The 17,372-nt window shown below is 39.2% G+C and overlaps 1 protein-coding gene and 1 long non-coding RNA gene across 5 annotated transcripts in view; one reads left to right on the top strand and one right to left on the bottom strand.

Annotated features, from left to right (window-relative positions):
- Positions 1 to 12,226, top strand: part of LOC138368167 (uncharacterized) — a 123,012-nt gene extending 110,786 nt beyond the window's left edge. Inside the window, exons 2-3 of the long non-coding RNA XR_011229509.1 lie at positions 11,546 to 11,625; positions 12,089 to 12,226. This is a non-coding gene — a long non-coding RNA (uncharacterized lncRNA). The remainder of the gene's footprint in view (positions 1 to 11,545; positions 11,626 to 12,088) is intronic.
- DNAlig3 (DNA ligase 3) overlaps positions 1 to 17,372 on the bottom strand; it is a 48,809-nt gene that overhangs the window by 17,973 nt on the left and 13,464 nt on the right. For 3 of the 4 annotated variants that reach the window (XM_045747960.2, XM_045747959.2, XM_045747961.2), the window contains exons 10-21: positions 17,169 to 17,327; positions 16,859 to 16,990; positions 15,618 to 15,697; positions 14,047 to 14,212; positions 13,704 to 13,827; positions 12,912 to 12,982; positions 12,141 to 12,287; positions 10,452 to 10,598; positions 8,116 to 8,304; positions 7,091 to 7,225; positions 6,341 to 6,439; positions 5,164 to 5,249 (exon numbers count right to left, since the gene is read on the bottom strand). In XM_045747960.2, coding sequence (XP_045603916.2) covers positions 5,164 to 5,249; positions 6,341 to 6,439; positions 7,091 to 7,225; positions 8,116 to 8,304; positions 10,452 to 10,598; positions 12,141 to 12,287; positions 12,912 to 12,982; positions 13,704 to 13,827; positions 14,047 to 14,212; positions 15,618 to 15,697; positions 16,859 to 16,990; positions 17,169 to 17,327 — 1,535 coding nt within the window. Of the gene's footprint in view, positions 1 to 5,118; positions 5,250 to 6,340; positions 6,440 to 7,090; positions 7,226 to 8,115; positions 8,305 to 10,451; positions 10,599 to 12,140; positions 12,288 to 12,911; positions 12,983 to 13,703; positions 13,828 to 14,046; positions 14,213 to 15,617; positions 15,698 to 16,858; positions 16,991 to 17,168; positions 17,328 to 17,372 lie in introns of all 4 variants that reach the window. The other variant, XR_011229508.1, reaches the window with a different exon arrangement.

Here is a 17,372-nt window from a genome sequence, read left to right as displayed (position 1 = left end):
GACGCCTCCCGCCACTCTCCCGGTGGACGGGACGCCTCCCGCCACTCTCCCGGTGGACGGGACGCCTCCCGCCACCCTCCCGGTGGACGGGACGCCTCCCGCCACTCTCCCGGTGGACGGGACGCCTCCCGCCACCCTCCCGGTGGACGGGACGCCTCCCGCCACTCTCCCGGTGGACGGGACGCCTCCCGCCACTCTCCCGGTGGACGGGACGCCTCCCGCCACCCTCCCGGTGGACGGGACGCCTCCCGCCACTCTCCCGGTGGACGGGACGCCTCCCGCCACTCTCCCGGTGGACGGGACGCCTCCCGCCACTCTCCCGGTGGACGGGACGCCTCCCGCCACTCTCCCGGTGGACGGGACGCCTCCCGTCACTGTGTCCTGGCATAATGCACAGTTTATGTTTGGTTACAATAAATATTAAGAATATTACCGTTTCATAAATACGGTAGTCAGCGCATCGAGCCACAGCCGAAAAGTTCAGAGTTCAATACGATTAAGGCAGCGTCTGGGATGCTCCCGGACGCAGGTTCGAATCCTCGTCACGGCCCTTGTGGATTTGTTCAGAGTTCAATTCCCACGGCAGGACAGAAGCATTTGGGCAATGTTTCCTTTTACTCAGTAGTAAATGAGTATCTAAATCGTACAGTATATAATGTTAAATGTTTACGTGCAATGTTGTTACTTGACTTTCTCATGTAATTAACTAAAAGAGGCATCCAGCGGTGCCCGGGTCTCTCCCTCCCCCCCCTACAATATCACAAACGTTACCATTATAAGTACACTTAACAAATTTGGGTCCACACACACAATCCATAAAGTATAAGGGAAAACAATATAAAAATTTGGGGGTTTAAGGGGTAACTATTATGATTAGAATATGTACAATTTTGGGATGGTCAGTGCAGTTTCCAATATTGCCACAATTAAAATTATAATAATTCCGAGTTGATTCATATGTCATTGCAAGATTTTGGTGGGGAATTCACACAGCATCACTTGGGACTCTCTTTCTTTGACAACAACCCCAACCCGCCCATGTTGGGCACGTACACAGCAGCAATTACTGGGAAGAATTGAATGAAACTAACCTCAAGCGGCTGGCCCCCAACCTCGGATAGACAGAATTTCCAGTTATTGATATCCTTGGAGGGATACCCAGACACCCCAAACCTCCCTCTAACAGTGTGTGTACTCACCTAGTTGAGCTGGAGTCTACGCGCGCGTTCGCGTGTGCGTGTGCGTGGGTGTGTACACACACACACACACACACACACACACACACACACACACACACACACACACACACACACACACACACACACACACACACACACACACACACACACACACACAATCTTCGTGTAACAAAAGCTCATGTTATCTAGTTATTTCACACAAGGTAACAAATATAACTATGGTCAGCCTCGGTAAAAAAAACGACTCAATCTAGGCAACGCTCCTCCTGTTGATGGTTACTATATACAGATTTATTTGCAATAAACTGGTGTCTCCATCTCTCAGCCCGCTCTCCCTACTTCACTTGTTCGTCTACCTCTATGCCCCTCTCCCTCTCCTGAGTCACATCCTCCACACACTGCCTGGTGTCTCCATCTCTCAGCCCGCTCTCCCTACTTCACTTGTTCGTCTACCTCTATGCCCCTCTCCCTCTCCTCAGTCACATCCTCCACACACTGCCTGGTGTCTCCATCTCTCAGCCCGCTCTCCCTACTTCACTTGTTCGTCTACCTCTATGCCCCTCTCCCTCTCCTGAGTCACATCCTCCACACACTGCCTGGTGTCTCCATCTCTCAGCCCGCTCTCCCTACTTCACTTGTTCGTCTACCTCTATGCCCCTCTCCCTCTCCTCAGTCACATCCTCCACACACTGCCTGGTCTCTCCATCTCTCAGCCCGCTCTCCCTACTTCACTTGTTCGTCTACCTCTATGCCCCTCTCCCTCTCCTCAGTCACATCCTCCACACACTGCCTGGTCTCTCCATCTCTCAGCCCGCTCTCCCTACTTCACTTGTTCGTCTACCTCTATGCCCCTCTCCCTCTCCTCTGTCACATCCTCAACACACTGCTCCGATACCCATAATGGCTCGCTAACTTCACAAACCCAACATGAAAATCTATCCACATTAGCCACTCCCCACTGTGTCAAAGGTATTCATCAAGTCCTAAACCACTGCCAATTACACAATACAGCCGCCCATTACCGAGTGGAACGAGCCAATTACCACGCCTATCTTTCTGCTGACCGCCCCTACACACACAAATATAAATATTTAATAGCCACGCAGTATTCCAACCAGGAATTTGTTACATGGTGTAATGTCCAATTTCGTATTTAACACCTGGTTGAATGTCATAGTTTCCAATCCAATTATGTTCTTAAGATAATTATGTGCTGCAGTCTGAGGATTATTTCTTCCTCCTGGTCGATGGTAAGCACAGTAAGTGTCTCTCCTTGTACTCACCTGCCTCACATTGTTTCCTGGTGAAGTATCCAGCCTTGATGTTAATGGTAATACAGTACTTCCATCACGCATAGCCATGACCTTCACCATCACTCACTGCTTTCATCATCATCATCATTATTATTATTACCAGTCACCATAATCCAAATTATCTTCATTGGTCATCACAACCAACACTATTAATGATCACAACCACCACCCTCTTCATCGCTACTGTACCCATTATGGTCACTTTCCTCATCACCATCATGACCCCCTAACACAATAGTGTCATCACCATCACCCCCCTCCCCCTGGCCGCCCCACACGGTTCCTCCCTCCCGTAGCCATCACCACCACCTCAACACATCAACACACCAATGAAGACAGGTGTAGGGAGCAGGAGACCAGATACAAGGTATCATTTGGGAGATGAAATCCTGCAAGAGTCAGAGAGAGAGAAAGACCTGGGGGTTGACATCACGCCAGACCTGTCCCCTGAAGCTCATATCAGGAGGATAACATCAGCGGCATATGCCACATATGTCTTATGCTAACATAAGAACGGCCTTTAGAAACTTGTGTAAGGAATCTTTCAGAACATTATATACCACATATGTCATACTCCATACCTGAAGTATGCAGCTCCAGCATGGAGTCCATATCTAGTCAAGAATAAGACTAAACTGGAGAAGGTTCAAAGGTTTGCCACCAGACTAGTACCATAACTGAGGGGTATGAGCTACGAGGAGAGACTACGGGAATTAAACCTCACGTCACTGGGAGACAGAAGAGTTAGATGGGACATGATCACCACATACAAGATTCTCAGAGGAATTGATAGGGAAGATGAAGACAGACTTTTTAACACAAGGGGCACATGTACTAGGGGACACAGGTGGAAATTGAGTGCCCAAATGAGCCATAGAGACGTTAGAATGAATTTTTTCAGTGTCAGAGTAGTAGACAAATGGAATGCATTAGGAAGTGATGTGGTGGAGGCTGACTTCATACATAGCTTCAAGTGTAGATATGGTAGGGCCCAGTAGGCTCAGGAACCTGTACACCTGTTGAGTGACGGTTGAGAGGTGGGACCAAAGAGCCAGGGCTCAACCCCCGCAAACACTATTAGGTATGTACAATTAGGCAAGTACATCAACCAATATTAAACATAAATAGCAGTTTAGAAACTTATTGGACCACTAATCCTATTGTGTCAACGCCATATATCCCCCTTGTGTCAACACCATATATCCCCCTTGTGTCAACACCATATATCCCCCTTGTGTCAACACCATATACCCCTCCCCCTTGTGTCAACACCATATACCCCTCCCCCTTGTGTCAACACCATATACCCCCCTTGTGTCAACACCATATATCCCCCTTGTGTCAACACCATATACCCCCCTTGTGTCAACACCATATACCCCTTGTGTCAACACCATATGTCCCCCTTGTGTCAACACCATATACCCCCCTTGTGTCAACACCATATACCCCCCTTGTGTCAACACCATATACCCCCTTGTGTCAACACCATATACCCCCCCCCTTGTGTCAACACCATATATCCCCCCTTGTGTCAACACCATATATCCCCTTTGTGTCAACACCATATACCCCCCCTTGTGTCAACATCATATATCCCCCTTGTGTCAACACCATATACCCCCCCCCCTTGTGTCAACATCATATACCCCCCTTGTGTCAACACCATATACCCCCCCTTGTGTCAACACCATATACCCCCCTTGTGTCAACACCATATATCCCCCCTTGTGTCAACACCATATACCCCCCTTTGTGTCAACACCATATATCCCCATTGTTTCAACACCATATACCCCCATTGTTTCAACACCATATACCCCCCTTGTGTCAACACCATATACCCCCCTTGTGTCAACACCGTATACCCCCCTTGTGTCAACACCATAAATCACCTTCCCATGTCAATGCCAATGCCACTACCAATTCCTACCCCCATTGTGTCCACCAACTCACACCCCCCCCCAGTGTCTCCTCACCGACTGCTACCCACATTGTGTCCCAATCAACTCCTATCCCCATTGTATCCTCACCAACTGCTACCCCCCATTGTCTCCCCATCAATGACATCCTCCAGTATGTATCATCCTCAATGTATGCACAGTAGTGTGGACAACAACAATGACCATAATAAGGATATGTTCTTACTGGGTGTGTCTTGAAATAAACTGTTGCCAGCTCCTGCCCTTCATCCAGTGTACTGCCATAGGCTGCCTCAATTGTCACTTCAACAGCTACATAATTAGTTTGGGATTAAAAATACTTTAAATATTTCATAACCCCTTTCACTTATCTCCCCCTCTATCCTAAACACAAACAAGGGAAGCACCCTCTACCCGTGTTACATTGTTTACCCCCTTGTTGAGTTCACTCTTTACAGCCTCTTCTTTGATCACGCAACTGTATCAATTATTAAAGCAGTTTTATCTAGTATACCTTAAGTTTAGATGGGTATAAAATCTTAACTCTCTCTAACTGGCAACATTTTAATACTCACCAAAGTTTCTTGTTTCCATCCTTCTTATTCACAATTTCTTTCTCTGTAATCAACAAGACGCAAAGTTCTTAAATACTGTAGTGTAAGCCGAAGGCGTCAAATCACTTACCTGATACTCGACTAAATTTTTCCCTGGTGCTATATAAAAGGATACGCTATAATATATCTTTTCAATACATCAATCTTGTCGATGGTATCTGGCATACTGACTTGAACACCAATAAATATATCTGGCAGTGGCTGAAACAAGAAGAAACCTTGTGTAAGTAACAGTATAACAGATTAACATCAAATACAGTATTATCTTCTGACACTGAAGACAGATGTAAACCAACAGTTACAAAGTAGGCAACAGTTATGGTGTTGTCAATCTAAGTCTGTGGCACTTTTGTCCTGTGACGGACAAAATACAAAGGATTACGGGTCAGCACGATGTCAAGCTGGAGACATGTGGCAAGCAGGAGCCCCCACCCTTCAAGGAAGGGGGGGGGGGGACTGAGCTCATTGCCATTCCTAATCTGTTCCTAAACCTAAGCTCAATCCTAAGCTCATTGCTGTTCCTAATCTGTGAATAATCAGCCTCAAGGAATGAATGAGCTTGTAAATATATGTGTATGTATTTGATGCGAGTCTGACAAATTTCAGCAGTGGGCAGAAAATGGTTGTTAAGAGAGTTCAACCTCAGCAAGTTCAAGGTAAGCAACAAAGATGGAAAAATATAATTGGAAACCAGAATGATTCTGCACCATAAGAGAAAGGCAGGAATTGAGTAAAGAAAAAACATTCTGGAGTGAATAGAATTCCAGCACGAACACAGGATGCAAATAAGATAACATTGCCAGCATTGGAAAACATTAGAATAACTTTAAGAATCAGATAAGGAGACTTTCAAGATAATATATACAGCCTATGCAAGGTCAATACCTGAACTCAGCAGTGGCATGAAATTCACACCTCGTGAAACACAAACTAAATTGTTAAAGTGTCAAGTTTAACAACAACATTACTGCCTATATTAAGAGAAGTTATACAAACAGGTTAAGAGAATTCAATCTCACAACCCTAGTGGAAAGAATGAATAGAGACAATATAATCACTACATACAAGATACTAAGAGTAACGGACAAGGTGAACAAGGTCAGGCTCTTTAAATGGAGGGATAGGCAAGGTAATTATCAGCAGAAAGCACTAAATGAGTCAAAGAAATATAAGAAACCACTCATGCCCAGTATGGGTATGAGTATGCAATAAGTCAGAAATTCCTACCACACTACCACACACTGTGGTAGTGTTCCGCATTGATGCCAAGAGGAAAGAAAAGAATAACTTACATTTACTGTTGGAGGTGTATGGAGCAGCGGTACAGGGTGATCGTAGAGGTACTGATGAGCCACATTGTCGTTGTAGCATGAGGCACCATACTTGCACATCTTTAAAAGTTAAGAAAAATCAGCTGAGAAAGTATGTAGTGAGAGAGGGAATGTTGTCCCCCAAGAATAAGTAATTTAATTACATTTAGAGCCATTTATGCAAATGATAACTATTATGCAATGCATGCAACATTATTTCTGTAATATATATTAAAGAAAATGAATTACAGTATTTATCAACTGCACATGTATATGATTGGAGCCCTAAGGATCAATTACGTCATCTTGAAAACTTGGGTAAAGTCATCGGCTCCAAGCAACTGTCCCCCAACCACAGATACACACACACACACACACACACATTGTCTAGTATAGATAAAGCTAGAAGAATGCTCCTCTCTCTCTATTGTGATACATGTACTTGAGAGTATTTCTATGTGCACACAATAGGCTCACACAATCTCTCTTACAACTTGTATATGTCATACAATTTGAAATTAGCATTTTATTATTATATTTATTTTGCTTTAGGAATGCCAGTACTGTATATTTGAACTTTTCACTTCTTAATTATAGGTACCACTCTGTATTTCACTATTTACCTTAATACAAATTAAAAAAAATCGTCTCAGCATGATATGTTTCCCAAATCAGCATCCACAATTCATTTTAGTTGATAATGTTTGCTACGAATTTTGCTTAAAGCTGTACCTTTTTCGGAGGTGTCTCCCCCATCGTTTCACCCGACTTTCTTTTCTCCTGCTTCACCTCCTTTCTTGCCTTTTCTTGTATTTTATCCTCTTGTACTCTCTCACCTTTATTGGATCCACCAAGTGTCTTCTGGACCTGTCAGTTATAAAATTATGTTATTCAAATTTCTATCATTCTCATTTACAGTAAATTTGAATTAGAAACAATTTGTAACAACTTATACAAATAATTACAATTCTGGGTAGAGTGAACAGGTGTACAGCAGAGTAAATCAAACCTTATGTTTTTAGGCGAGTTAAAGATAAGAAGGTGGCATGCTTGCCAGATCCAAAAACTCTTAGCTTGTGAATGTTTATGTAATCATGGAAAACCATGGGTTTGGATGTGTAGAGAAGCCTATAGCTTCTTGAAAATCTGTTACACATATAACTAACATCTCTCTCTTCCCAGGAGACACTTAGAACATTAACTGCAGAGAACATGCAGGAGAACTGTTTTAAGAAAGAGGTATGATAGATGTGACTGTATTAGCACTGTGGTTATTAATTAGCAGCAAATACGTGTCAAAGACTAGGTCATACTTGGACATTCACTCTAGTGAGTACTGAATAGTAAGTCACAGAAGTGTTGTGAAAGAATATATTTTGACAAAATGCAAGCAACTTAAAGATGTCCTAAATAAAAAAAATATATAGCGGAAAAGTGAGTAGAAACAACATTATAACTAGCTCTGCTTTAAATGATCTTGTCATAAGATAAACTGTACAGGCTAGAAAATACAGAAAAATCTTTTAATGGAGAAAGAGAAATTTGTGAAATCTGAAGACATAGTAAAAGGACAACGTACACATTCAAGCTGTGAAAGACAGCAAGTACTTAATGGCACACTGACTGAGATATCTCAGAAATTTCTTCAATAGCCAGTTTACAGAATATTAGAAGTAAAATGACAAGTTGGAAGTATATTTGCAGACTCAGATAATGTTAAAAGTAAAAGCTATACCCACTACAGTAATATATGATACCTTATTCTTAGCCTTTTCTCCAATTGCTTTATTTGGCGATACACTGTTGGATGATACAGTTGTAACAGGTGTTGAGAAGCCAGATCCTCCACTCCTCTTACCACTGTCATCGTCATCATCTGTTCTGTCATTAGTGTCTGAGGCAAGTGATTCAAAGTCTAAACATTCTCGAGAATTCTTGTACAGTATCTGTAAAGGTATTAAAAAAAATTAATATAAAATCAATCTTTGTTGATGCATGTTGAAAAGCATTGAATATCAAGATATTTTAATAACACTTTAATTTACAAATGGCAGGTCTCTCTCTCTCTCTCTGGTTGTTATTTGTACTAGAAATAAAGCATATAACTATAATAGATAATAAAATTACAGAGATGACTGTAGACAACACGGAGTAAAAATTCCTTTCATGGCTCAGAAATCCTTTGTCAAGGTCTCCAACTTTCTCAAGAGTAACAAACAGAAAATAATCACACATTATATAAACACATCTCAATTCAGGCACAATGTTTATATGCTAGTATAGTGGCTACTTAATCACTCCTGTGCAACTGTAAGCTTGCATAGTCAAACATTTTCCTCTCAAACAAAATTATTAGTGAATCATCAGTTATATAAACCCACTGTTTTGTTAAAATGTGTTGCGGTTAGATCCCCATACATTATTCCAGAGCAAATTTCTATAAAGGAACCTGGTCATAAGATCCAAACACAACCAATCAGCACCATAAGACTCTGCACAAAGAATGTAAATTTGATCCTGACCAACGCTCCCTGCCTGCCACACATAAGAGAGAATACTCAGAAAGAAATGGTCACATGATCCATGTGACAGCAGTGTGTAAAAAGCCAGCAGTGTGTAAAAACAGAACAGAACCCTTCACAATGTCACCAGTCAAACTCAAGCCTGAGTAAAGGTCTACCTGTCACATACTGGATAGCATACTATGGAAGAAAACCTTAGGATAGAACTAAGAAATATCCCAGACTCCCAACTGCACATAACTGCTCCTAGGAGAAGCAAACTCAATCCAGAGCAAATGTCCCTGCCTGCCAAACTCAGGAAAGCAAGTTAAATAAAATCCTAGAAGAATTCCTGGGAAAAACCTTGCATCAGACCAAGACCAAGTCAGAAAATGGGACCTGAATTCAAGAACCAGACAGTAACAAGTGACCTGAAACATGAAAAAGCTCTAGCTAGAACCTTACATAACTGCAGCAAACAGAAGCTCTCTCGAACCGAAGTGGAGAACTTATTTCTGCATAACTCTACAGAGCAAACTAAGAAACAAAACCTTAGATGTATCCCATGAGCAATGGCCCATACCTAAGTCTGTAGATGGACCTGTCTACAAGATTTGTGCTCAGTAATACCTTACATGACTTCATCACCAACAGACAACAGACATGAAAAGGTGACCGAATAAAAGCAAAATTGTTATACACAAAATTAAAAACCATCATACAGTAGTTAACAAGCAAAACCGGTGAGGTTAAATGACACAGTAATGCACAGCGAGTGACACTGACCAAAGTAATTATCAGGAGAAAGTGCTGAGCCATAATGACAATACTGGTTGGCCAATATTGCTAAGCCAATAGAGCAATGGCCAATAGTGCTAAGCCAATAGAGCAATGGCCAATAGTGCTAAGCCATTATGACAATATGATTGACCAGGCCAGCAACAAGGATGCCTGGGCAATGACCGGGCCGTGGGGATGCTAAGCCCCGTACCCAACTCAAGGTAAGGTAAGGTAAGGTAAGGTATATAGCATTTGGATGGGATATGAGGATAAGAATGAAGGGAAGGAATTGTGTCACTCTACCATCCAGTCAGAATGGTTGGGCTGACATTGACCAAAAAGCTTTAACAATTCGTGTGCAGCATGAACACATCTCTGGGCACCTGCAAGAGGAAGAGGCAACTTAAAGAGGTGAAGTCCCATCTCTTCACACCACCGACATAAAAGAAAGAAGAAATTTCTGCCCATGCTGATTCAGTAAGCTTGAAGGACACAATAACAGTTAACACACACACACACATGAAGTGTGTTTAGTAAAGTATAGGCCCACTCTATGAGGACCAGCAACCTTGCCATACATGGTAGATTATAAAGTTCACATGCTCTGTCAATATCTTGCTTCACATCCATATCAGATTCTGTCAGCTATGCCAATTAATGTAAATACTTCCATCAAAATTACATAAACAATAACAAAATGTATAACTAAAGGAGAAAAATACAGCATTTTTTTAGGAAATAAATGTTTAAATATGCTTTACTTTTAAGATGTTAGATTTAAACATACAGTAATTATTAGATTAGTTCCTCACCTGGAGCTCTGCAAGATTTGTGGCTTCTTTCCATGTCTTATCCTTACGTTCTCTGGTGACACGTGGAAATCTAATAGAAATTCCATCAGCAGTATGGATTTGGTGGCGAGTGAACTCTGCTCCTGTAATTTCCCAAACTGGTGCTTTCTGCAGATTAATACAACAAGCTAATTACATATACTGTATACATTACATTCATCCAAGTACATCAGACAGTACTCTATTCAGAAATTACTAAATTGCCAAGTTTTTTGAAAACCATGATAATATTTTAGTGACAAAATCTCTATCTTGTCTTGTATTTTCAAAAGGTGATAAATTATGTGGCATCATACAAAACTGATTATACTGTACAGAAATTGAAGCATAATAGCAAACATACATCGAGCCAATCGGCACAAGTTCAGTTCGAGAGCTATTGGTTTTTAGGAGCTACAGAACTGTACTAGAGTTACTTAGCCACCAAGTTGGCCAACTTCTAGTTTTAGGGAGTTACTTTTGGAAAACTGCATGTTAGGAACTGCTGTGGGTAATGTTATGAGGGATTAATTATGGCTGTCATATGAATATTGGACAAAACTTAATGAGATATCGAAGATGGTAAAAAAATTAAACCATTTGCAAAAATTAGCTTATCCTCATCACTAGAACATTTATTGTAATCCCTAAAATACTGCCATAAACTATTTAAGTAATGAATTTCAAAATAATATTAAATAGTTACCTATACAAACATACAGTATAGTGATGAGAGCATGAAACACCAACGAGGAAAGCTGTCACAATAATTGCCTACAAGATCAACACTGCTGCAGTGATAGACAACAGCTTAATTAGGGAAAGAATATATATATTAACACTTAAGACCCAGGGCAGGGATATGACTGCATATCCTCAAGGCAACTATTCAAGCCATCTGTACATTCTGGGCTGTCTTAAAAATTTCACGGTGGCCAACCACTGTGTATTAATTTTATTGTTTCATATTATTTCAAACCTAGTTCAATATGTCTTGTCTCTGCCTAACTGCAGATCTTGATGGAAAAAATAACTAACTGCCCATTTAAAATGCTTTAATTTCTTTCTCATTATAGAACATGGAGCCACATATTACTTGACACAAAACACAATGAGGAGGACAATGATTTTGGAGCAATCTCAGTCGATCCATAAGGTAAGGTTGCAGTCTCAGCAGGCACGTAATGAGATGAGGCCAGTTGCTTCAGAAAGCAACTTGACAGTTCATGTGATACCAAGTATGGCTTGGAAAGGCTCAGAGTATGCCTCCCTAGTATCAACATAACCTTGCAGAAACATTTTGGAAAGATCCCTGGTATGGTAGTACGGAATATCACCCTACACCCACATGTCTAATGGTATCTCCAATAAGCTTAATTAGCAAGCATCTGTCATTTTCAAGAAGTACTTTTCCATATTCAATCAGAGTCCGTTGTGTTTCAAGTTGAACGAGAAAAAATAACAAATAAGATGGCTTACAGTACTTCTGACAAGAGTTTCCATATATATATACTGTCGTGCATTGTATATAGTTACCAAGTGAGAAAAAAAAATTCCATTTACCATACATTATTTGTTTTCATTACAATACTGATTGTTTTTCTCCTTCCCCCTTACAGATTCCCATCTTTTAAATTCCAACAGACTTTCTTAAAGAGAACCAAATCTTACTTTTGGATCTGCAACAACAAAGTCGGGAATCATGGGCTTATTACACTTAAGCCACGGTGGAACACGGTCTACATCCTGACTGATCTTTACCATATCCAGTTCTGTCTGCAGTCGCTCCAATGCTGCATCGTCAAAACCTGTGTGAACCTGTTATGTGAATACAACAGGAAATATTATTAGATCACTGACTTACTCAGATTTGTATAATCTCCAATTTAACCCATCATTCACAAAGTTGAAATATTCCACATTTATAAGAGACTTAGGGCAATTTTTATCCAAATACACTGAGGTATATATATGAATAGATAAAAGGCTTAAGAGACCCAATAGCTCAAATCAAAGATTAAGAGACCAAATCTTTCTCAGCTCCAGCACATTTCTCCTCTCCCTCACCTAAGTCAGGGGGAAGGCACTGTGCTCACAAGAGCCTTTTCTACAATATATTTATTTCTTCTGAAAAACAGTTAAAAAAGAATTTTGTATAATCACTTTAATTACCAACAATTTTGATGGCTGGCTACCAAGAAATTTGAATACATGAACTCCATATATTTCTAGCTTTTATTTCAAAGTCCTTATGATCAATAACATGACAAATGTTACTGTTCTTCTCAATATAAAAAAAACTTGAAATAAAAGCTGCTTCCTTCAAATTACTTTATTATCTATTATTTCTAGATATTCATACAATATATAGATATTGATTATTCATAATGTATAAGACATAGATACAATCTATCAAAATTAAAACTCCTCTATTAATATTACCTTGGTGGTTGTACACCATTTATCAATATTGGGATCATAGCACCCCATCAAGAAAACAGACATCATTCCGCCTGTGGAATAAAAAATGTTTGCCTAAGAAATCGTAACAACTAGGTTTAGACAAGAGAAAAGATTTAATAATGTGCAAAGCTTTCATCACAATAAAAAATTATAATTACCAACCAAAGGAACCAGTTATGAATATGAAAGTTATCAATAAATCTAAACATGTATAATACATCACTTGGGCAAAGTATCATTCAATTAATGTACCACACAAATGAACAACATGATACATGTTGTATATAGGATACTTTTACCAGTGGCAAAATCTCTTTATCTATAACTTGTGCATCATTTCATATAGATTTTGTGAACAAGAAGCAATACGGTATCATATTTTAATAAAAAATAAGCCTTATTTACTTTTCAACTATGAGCCGTATATTAACATGAAAATGCATTTATTCTAACAAAGTATGATTACAGCACTCATTCAAAATTACTTTTATTTTGTTAATACATTTTTTTCACTATTTCCATTCTTAAGTTAGGTAGATTCAATGCAAAACAAGCAAAGGCAAATGCAGTCATGTTACTTGGGCCTGAGTCCAAGTTTCCCAGGGACAAAAATACTTTAAAGTGAATGAAACTACTACAGTACTTCCAAATGTAACCAATTTACTGTACTTGATTTTTTTAATAAACTATGACACAATCACTGTGTGCCTTTAATTTTAAAGCTTTCTAGATTTCTACTTTATTAAAACTTCAAAAATTTAATGAACTGACCTTTTTTTCCAGTTCCATACCAGGCCCCCAGCACCACTAAGTCAGCAGAGTCAGCCATTGCTCCATCATTCAAGTAGTCCTTCTTCACCTTTAACCAGTGTCGCTTTCCAGGTTCATAAATGCTCTGTGAAGTTATTCCATTGTAAACGTGAATTGTAAAATAAAGTTTTAATATATCTATATGATTTGTCAGGCTTACAAATGTACCATGGTGATACATGGAATGAGCAGGTGTTACAGTTCTAAAAAAACTTATAGCCATAACAATGTTACAGAAATATTTTTGAAAACAAATACTGTATATTCAAGCAATCAACAGGACAGGTTTCATGAGCCAACTTACATTAATGTCTTTGAGAACAAGACCTTCAAGACCTTCCTTGAGTACATGTTTAATCATATCCCGCAAGTCATCCTTTTTACGTATTAATTTCATCTCGGAGAACATAATATGGTTCTTAATCTCAACCATGCTCTCCTCCAAGACTTTACGACGTTCTGTTAAGGGCCTGAAAATGAAACAAATAGGATATTACTCACAGTATAAATATACAAAGATGCCTTTACTTATACATTCATCATCATGAATTCAATAACTTTAAATATACAATAACGTACTGTACTGTGCATTGCACTGCACAAATATCTAATAAAATCACAAAAAATGATGTATAATATACTATATAACGATGTATAATATACTATATAATGATGTATAATATACTATATTATGATGTATAATATATATAATATAAAGATGAGTATACTCCATTATGTATGTGATTACATTGATCAAGTTTGCTTACAAATGGTGGTTTCTAGGAGTGTCATAGTGGGAAGGGGGAAAAAGGGGGGGCGGATGATATCTGTGCATCTTTCCAAGGGCTTGGACTTTCAAGTGGTCTACAGTGATTTCTCTTAGAATTAGGTATCAAGTTGTCCTCATGTGTCCTGAGAAGATGTCTATAATGAGGTCATATTTGAGTAATGTTGGACATGGGTGTTAGGCCTTTTCTCCCTATGGTCAGGGAAATTTTTCCTTGATTTGCTGTGAGGTCTGTTTTGCTCTTTGATACCATAGCTAGTGATTACTCTCAGTAGTGGAGTGAGCTAATCTCTCCCGTTTCCCATCCTCCAAAACAACGGCAAATCCATCTGAAAAGGTCCTGTCTTGTGAGCAGTGACTTGGGTGGACCCTGGTGTGTGGGCGGTGACCTGGGTGGACCCTGGTGTGTGGGCGGTGACCTGGGTGGACCCTGGTGTGTGGGCGGTGACCTGGGTGGACCCTGGTGTGTGGGCAGTGACCTGGGTGGACCCTGGTGTGTGGGCAGTGACCTGGGTGGACCCTGGTGTGTGGGCAGTGACCTGGGTGGACCCTGGTGTGTGGGCAGTGACCTGGGTGGACCCTGGTGTGTGGGCGGTGACCTGGGTGGACCCTGGTGTGTGGGCGGTGACCTGGGTGGACCCTGGTGTGTGGGCAGTGACTTGGGTGGACCCTGGCTCTGGCTATAGAAGTATCCATGACAACTTCCTTCAGAATATTGATTTTGTATTGCATTTTATATTTTTCTTCAAGAAAAATTCTAGTTTATATATATTATGTGTCTAAACATGTAAAAATGTATATTTCATAGTTTTCAGTAAGAAAAACATTTGCAAAAATTAATAATAAATTCAAAGTACTTTCAGAGTTTGGACCAGATCTGTAATCAATTAATTCAGATTTTACGAGGTTGCACTATACTTATCCTCAACCCAAGGTAGCTGAAAAAGGGGGGCAGTGATAGTTCTTACACATATATATATACTGTATGTTTTGCAATTACTCTAAATTGAAAATATAACACCAGAATGTACTACAGTACAGTATATCCAAACCAGAAGCAACGGGAATAATACAAACAAGGAACCCACTTGTTCATAAGATCTTCACCATTGTAGTGAATGCAGTCAAACACAAAGAGACACACATTTGCATCCTCGAACGCTGCTTTCTGGAAGAAAAAATTATGAAAAAATGTATGTTCAGTAATAACTGCAATGTATGTTTAGTAATAACTACAATGTATGTTCAGTAATAACTACAATGTATGTTCAGTAATAACTACAATGTATGTTCAGTAATAACTACAATGTATGTTCAGTAATAACTACAATGTATGTTCAGTAATAACTACAATGTATGTTCAGTAATAACTACGATGTATGTTCAGTAATAACTACAATGTATGTTCAGTAATAACTACAATGTATGTTCAGTAATAACTACGATGTATGTTCAGTAATAACTACAATGTATGTTCAGTAATAACTACGATGTATGTTCAGTAATAACTACGATGTATGTTCAGTAATAACTACAATGTATGTTCAGTAATTACTACAATGTATGTTCAGTAATAACTACAATGTATGCTTGGTAATAACTACAATGTATGTTCAGTAATAACTACGATGTATGTTCAGTAATAACTACAATGTATGTTCAGTAATAACTACAATGTATGTTCAGTAATAACTACAATGTATGCTTGGTAATAAGCCACAACATTTACTTAATAAACCAAAATCCTAGCAGAACACTTTAGTGAGAATACATATATAAGCTCTGATGTTATATTATGGTACAGTATTTAGTAAAAATGACAATACAGTACTGTACTGTAAATACAATTAGTAAGTTAATACTAGATAGTGAAGAGTGCAAAGTGTGACAACAGTGTAGAAAAAACACCAAGATGTTAGTAGACATTAACTAGGCAATAATGCTTCTCCCCCCCCGTTAAGTCTGATATTATCTTGGTGTTTCTCTTCAAAGCTAATACAGTACATGTAAGATATATTTTTATTATGTATCTATAAATGTTGTCATTACTAACATTATCATTATTACTGTTAACATTCTCATTGTAATTTGTTTATTATTATGTCTTTATGAGTACATTACATTTTGTCCTAAAATGTATTATTCTAATGATCAACATTCCATTATTCCTATTATGATGTGTAAATTTACAATGCACTATACTGTTCTTTAATTTTATACACTAAGCTAATTATAAATGCACAAACAATATCTTGGGAATCGATATCAATTTACAGTAACGTAAAAGAACACAACGAAACAATGAGCTAATGTCGGTCTTTATTCCCACCTTGTGGATCCCCAGAGTTCCGAAGGGCAGAGGATTTCCTGTTTTGGTACTAATCAGCAGCACTTCAGAATCTAAAATAAGGTCTTTACCATGAGGAAAAGCCTTGGGTATGTAGTCCTTAAAATGAGACACCTGGAAGGTATGCCTGAATTAGCTACACTTAGTCATTTATATCATTACATCTCAAATGGCAAAAAGTAGTCACCTGTACAGTAATTATTATATAACAAATTTTTTAACAATACTGGTATACATATTATTTAGAAATAAATCTGCTAGCTAGATAGACTTTAGATAGATAGATCGTTACCTTATGAGGCATCACAGGTTTCAGTGAACGTGAAAAATATGCAAAGTCGTTGCCCAACTTATGGACTTGAACTCTTTCTCCATCATATTTAATCTCGGAAAACATTGCTCCACTAGGGCACTTCTTGAAAGCATAGTCAACTGATTTACAAGCCTCTGCCTGAAATAAAAAAAGCATAGTTTTTTTATACAGTTATATTGCCAA

This window comes from Procambarus clarkii, chromosome 24 (assembly GCF_040958095.1).
Source record: "Procambarus clarkii isolate CNS0578487 chromosome 24, FALCON_Pclarkii_2.0, whole genome shotgun sequence".
Taxonomy (NCBI): domain Eukaryota; kingdom Metazoa; phylum Arthropoda; class Malacostraca; order Decapoda; family Cambaridae; genus Procambarus; species Procambarus clarkii.
Note: the sequence above shows the minus strand (reverse complement) of the source record. Positions and strands in the feature narration are given on the sequence as shown.